The 5,697-nt window shown below is 47.0% G+C and overlaps 1 protein-coding gene across 1 annotated transcript in view; it reads left to right on the top strand.

Annotated features, from left to right (window-relative positions):
* LOC109309541 (UPF0462 protein C4orf33 homolog) overlaps positions 1-5,697 on the top strand; it is a 29,212-nt gene that overhangs the window by 7,825 nt on the left and 15,690 nt on the right. Inside the window, exons 3-4 of the mRNA XM_019534317.1 lie at positions 3,436-3,616; positions 4,689-4,749. Coding sequence (XP_019389862.1) covers positions 3,436-3,616; positions 4,689-4,749 — 242 coding nt within the window. The remainder of the gene's footprint in view (positions 1-3,435; positions 3,617-4,688; positions 4,750-5,697) is intronic.

Here is a 5,697-nt window from a genome sequence, read left to right as displayed (position 1 = left end):
CATTGGGTCTCCCTTTTACCTAGAAGACATTTGTGGATGCTTTTGGTGAGCCATGGGGGCTTGTGTGCCCTCCTGCTCCCTTTGATCCATGTTGGGATTACCTCCCTTTGGGCTTGGAGGATCGTCTCCTTAAGGAGCGACCACTCTTCTTGGACACCTGGCTACCCTCCCTTCTGGGACCTCAGTGGTTCTCTGACTATTCTCCTTAGTTCATTGAAGTCCACCCTGCTGAAATCTAGGGCTGCTGCCTTGCTGCAGGCCTTTGCCACCTTGTGCTGGATGGTGAATTCCAGCAGGCAATGATCACTGTTGCCCAGGTGGTTGAGCACCTGCAGCCCCCTCACCAGGTCGTCACCGATGGCCAGCACCAGGTCCAACAAGGTGTCTCACCTGGTGGAGCTGTGCACCTCCTGGGTTAGATGGAGGTCCTGCATTTGGGCTAGGAACCTACGTGAGTGTTCAGACCTGGCTGACTGCTCTTCCCAGCAGATGTCTGGCAAGTTCAGGTCACCCATGATGACCACGCTCTTTGACCTAACTACCTCCGTGAGCTGACTTAAGAATTCCTGGTCTAGCTCTTCCCCTTGGTTGGGTAGTCTGTAGTAGACACCCACCATTAAGTCTCTTTCCCCTCGACTGCCTTGTATATTAACCCAGAGCATTTCTGTGTGCCCCTCCTCTGACTCTGTGCTACCTGGTGAGGATGTGTATTCCTCCTTAATGTAGAACATTACACCCCCGCCTTTCCTCCCTGTCCTGTCCCTCCCATACAGCCTATAGCCCTTGATATTCACCACCCAGTCATGTGTTGGATCACACCACGTTTCAGTGAACCCCACTATGTCTGGGTTGATGTCAGCTAGCAGGAGGGTAAGTTCCTCCTGCTTGTTTCCCATAATACGAGCATTTGTGTAGAGGCATTTGAGGCCTCCTGTGGATGTGTGCACTGGTCCCCTAATCTCAGCATTGCCCTGGCCCCTGTTGCGTACCTGTGTATATGTTCTGCTTGTCGGTCCAGGCTGGGCTGTACTTGTGAGTGCTGCTTGGTTTAGTGGTCCAAGGCTTCCTCCTCCCTCATCTTCCCCTTCCCCTGACTAGCCTAGTTTAAAGCCCGCCGGAGGAGATCTGGCAACCTAGAAGAGAACACACGCTTACCTTTAGGGGAAAGTGGAGCCCATCCCACCCGAGCATGTCTCTCTTCATAATGTGTGGGTCGTTGTCAAGGAAACCAAAGCCCGCCTTAAGACACCATTCCCAAAGCCGCCGGTTGGTCTCTGCGATGCATGTCTCATGCCGTCTTCCACGTCCGCTCTCTAGTAGAACAGAAGAGAATACCACCTGTGCACCTATCTCCTTCAGCACACCCCCCAGAGTGTGGTAGTCCACCATCAGGTGATCAGGGCTTCTCCTGGCTGCATCGTTAGTACCCACATGGATTAGGACCATGGGGTAGTAATTGGTGGCCTGGATCATCCCTGTCACATCATGAATCTTTGCTCTGGGTAGGCAGTAGGTGTCGAGGGCTCCTGGTGACAGATGGGGCCATCTGTATCTCTCAGGATGGAGCTGCCTATGATGATCACTCGACGCTTTCTCCTCCGGGACTGCTTAGCTCCTTTGGCCTGTTCGGAGCGTGGCGAGTGTGGAGTTGCCTCCTCTCTGGTTGCCTCCTCTCCCTCCTTCTCCAGTGTTGCCAGGGCCTTGTACCTGTTCTCCAGCCGGACTGGAGGAACTAGTACTGCTGTGTTACGAGCAGCCCTGGTTCTGGAGGTGACCGTCTGCCACTCTGCAGTAGAAGGCACCTCCCAAGGTGCTTCTTCCTTGTGTGTGTGGCCCTGCAGGGAAAGAAAATAGCCATCAGTTTCTTCCTCCACCTCCCTGATTCCTCTCAGCCTGCTAACCTCCTCCTGGAGCTTCCTCACCTGCGCCTTCAGGGCCCTAAGGCGGGCACCTGCAGGACAGGTGTGGGGGTCCCCAATCCCTGCCCCCCCCCGGGCCTTGCTGGGCAGCCCCCACAGGCCAGGGGGTGGGAGGAACGCCAGCTCCCCCATGGGCTCTGTCTGGGTGGAGGCCTCAGACAAACCCCAGGTAGCCTGCTCCCCCCGGGCAGGGGCCCTGGCAGCACTCTGTGTGGACACCATCATAGGAGTTGCTGCTTGTTTTTAGCTTAGTGCAGTGCCTTCGCCCTGTCCTAGTAGGAGTTTCCCTCCTGGCCCTTCTGCTCGCCCGCCGGTGCGAACGCTGATGCAAATGCACCTGTTTGCGCAGCACAGCTCGGGGTGTGGCTCCCTACTGGCTTAGCTAAGAGGGATCCGGGGGGCTTCTCCTATGGATCCGGCTCAGCTGTGTCCGGTCCCCCTGCCCTCTTACCTTAGGGGGATCAGCTGCTGCTGCCCCACTGCTGGCTCTGCTGTTGCTGCGTCTGCCTCCACCTCGGGTCTGGTAAGAGGGCACAAGGGCATGTGGGACACGCATATGCCTGGATCCCTCCTCTCCCCACTGCTCCTGGCTCCTGAGTGCTGGTATAAAACAGTATTTCAAAACCAGAATATTGTAAATACCCTCTTCAGTGGTAGAATGCACTTTTGAGAATACAAATAACCAAACATAATCTGTTTCCTACAGTCCAAAGACTCATATTAAACTTCACATCAGCCTTCATGGTTGTCAAAATACTTCCCTTGTCATCCAGTAAACTACATGCTAGCAGGCAGTAGAAAGTCAGATTCTCCGTCCTCCTTATAGCTTTTGATTCCAGTGTGTCCCATGCAAGGTGGTACTATTTAAGTCATACAAGCCAGCATTTCCTATCTCTTGTATCTCCAGAAAAAAAAAGTTTGATAAATTAGGAGAAGGGAACCAAGAGCAACATTAACTATGGTACCTTGGAAAGGACAGTATCTTATTTGGAGAAAAACAAGTGCCACTGATACTCCTCTCATACACACAGAGGCACATTATGAGATTACTATGCATCAGTCACTGCCTCAGCCTTGATGCTACATTTGTACTCTGAGGCCTACCACATGCATACAGGAAAGGAAGAAAAAAATCCCATGGAGCAGTGGATTCTTCAATAACCTGGCTTCTTAAGGAGGGGGGAGTGCCTATAGTGTTCATATACCTGATTATGTTTGTACAGAAGAATTGCATTGTCTCCACTGTCATGTGACCTTATATGACTATGGAGGACAAACTTTACAGAAGTTTGCTGTTGCACCATTTACTTATTTTGTATTATTGCATTAGTAAACATTTGTTCTGTTAGAATAGCAAATTTATGTATTTATTTAGTTGATTATTCTAAGATCCAATTAAATAATGAATTGAATGAAAGTAAAAAGTATCTGGACATAGTCTGCCCAAGGACGGGGAAGGATGGCACCCTGCATTTATCCATTTTATATTATTATTACTACTTCTCTTTTTCTGTAGCTGGAATACAGGATTACAAATACCTGGGACAGCATACCGGTCATGCATGAGCCAGTGATCATCACATTTAAGGCAGGTGATGGAGGACTGATAATGGAAGTGAATTCCTTGTACTTTGATGATCCTCCAGCCCCACCTGGTGAGCCAGGATTTCCTTTTGATGGACTTTGGGACTATGAAGGTAAATAGATATTATGGTTATGCACAACTACAGAGGTAACTTTTGGAATACGAAAAAGATCAATGCATCTGCACTAGTGTCTGCTCAGAGTTGCAAACCTTTGAAACAATAGCTCAGAGAAAAATAAAAGGTGCTTCCTGTTTATTGGTGGTATTTGCTTTTGGTGCTAAACATAAAATGTCAAGATTTTTAGCTTGCTGATGATCAAACCAAGCAGAGAAGAAAAAGAAAAATAAGGGATGATCGCAATTTGAAGTTAGGCACAATTTAATGAGTCACTTCTCATTGGTCTTTCAAGCAAACAGAATTTGGTTTCTGAGTGGAGTTGACCAGTGCCTGTGACTTTTCTTTTCAGAATTGCTCCCTCAACAAGAACAATTTTAAAAAGATTGTGTGTGTGACTTTACATTGTTTGCAACTTATGAAGTAAAATGTTCAGTATAAGAAAGAGATTTTTTAAAATGAAACTGGTTAAAATAAAACGAAAACAAAACTTTAATTGAAAATGTAAATCAAACCTGTTAGAGTATGTCATATATCATTGTTCATTAAAGCATCTCCCATAATGGCAGGTCTTCCAGGGAACAAGCCAAACCAGATTAGTTGAGCTTCCTTTTTCAATACCGATTCTGCCAACTTCTAAATAGATCAGTATTGAACCGCACAGCATGCAAGCCTAGAATTCTCACCTGCGGGTTTTATAATTTGGCCTGCAGGAGGAAAACAAACACTGTATCAAAGTGCAAGTGTATCACACCTTTATAATGATCTTTCCTTGCTCTACAAAGCCAGATCAGGTTAAAAAAGAGTATACAGGGCATTCGTACTACTTGTAAAGATGGAAACTATCCAAGTCTTTATTACAGATAGCACCCTTGTGCCCCATTTGTTGTGTTTGCCTTAGTATAACATGTTAGGGATTTCCCTTCATATTTCCATTTGAAGGCCTTTCCAAATGATACTTAACACCCCGTTTGTCTGTGCATATTCCAGATTCAGCCAGTTTGATTCTATACCCAAATACTTTTTTAAGGCTCACTTTGGGTTTTTTTGTTTTTTTGTTTCTTCATAGTTGTTGAAGCCTTTTTTCTCAATAGCAAGACTAAAGAATATTTGGAAGTGGAACTTTGCCCGTAAGTTTTGATCATCAGAAAATGGATGATGCTGTCTTGACTTATCTGCTGTGATCATTATACTTTATTTAGGTTTGGTCATACCACTAATATATTTTTTTTCTCTATTTTTGTCAATAGCATAAGGTAGCTGGCAACCACGTTGACGCACAAACTGGTTTGGGGAGCAATAGTGTTTGAAATTAATTATTTTTTTAAATAAAAGTTTATATACTGTGTAATTCACAGTGGGGAGAATGGAGGCCTAGTATTACTTGAGGTAAGTGTGAGAGAGGAGATTAGGGGTTATTGTACCTGGTGAGAGATAGTTGGAGCAGGTGGAATATCAAGCTGCAAACAGACATTGCCTGTTTTATTTATTGATTTAAAATGTATTTATTTATTTAAAGTTTTACGGTGGCACAAAGCCCGAACAGATGTCTATACACCTTGTCATGCAACAAATGCCCAAAACTGTGGCAGCGACATGGGTGGTAAAAGTTTGCTCCCCTTCTGTGTGGTGAGGTTCTGGTTGCATTGTGGTGGGACAGCACAGATGGTCCGGAGCTGCCTGTGCTATCCAACCACCCAGGCAGGAATTCCCAAGGCTTCAGAGGCCCAATCCTGGGGCTACTGGGGCATTCCTGGGGCAGTCGGGATTGACCCCCTGAATGTCCTAGGGCTGGACTCGATGATCTCCCGAGGTCCCTTCCAGCCCTAATGTCTATGAAATCTGTCTGGGTTTCCCCATTTGTAGAAATGTACCCTGGGAATCTCCAAGTTAAGAGGGTTACTCATGCTTTAGCACCCTGACTCATGGTGCTAAATGGGCAGAAACAATTGGTGACAGACAGAGGGGACAAGGCTGAACTCCTCAACGAGTTCTTCGCCTCAGTGTTCCTAAGCGAGAGGCATGACAAGTCTCTCACTGGGAGTGTAGGGAGGCAGCAGCAAGGCACCAGACTTCCA

The sequence above is a fragment of the Crocodylus porosus genome, unplaced genomic scaffold, assembly GCF_001723895.1.
Source record: "Crocodylus porosus isolate Cpor-Errol unplaced genomic scaffold, CroPor_comp1, whole genome shotgun sequence".
In the NCBI taxonomy this organism is placed as follows: Eukaryota; Metazoa; Chordata; order Crocodylia; family Crocodylidae; genus Crocodylus; species Crocodylus porosus.
Note: the sequence above shows the minus strand (reverse complement) of the source record. Positions and strands in the feature narration are given on the sequence as shown.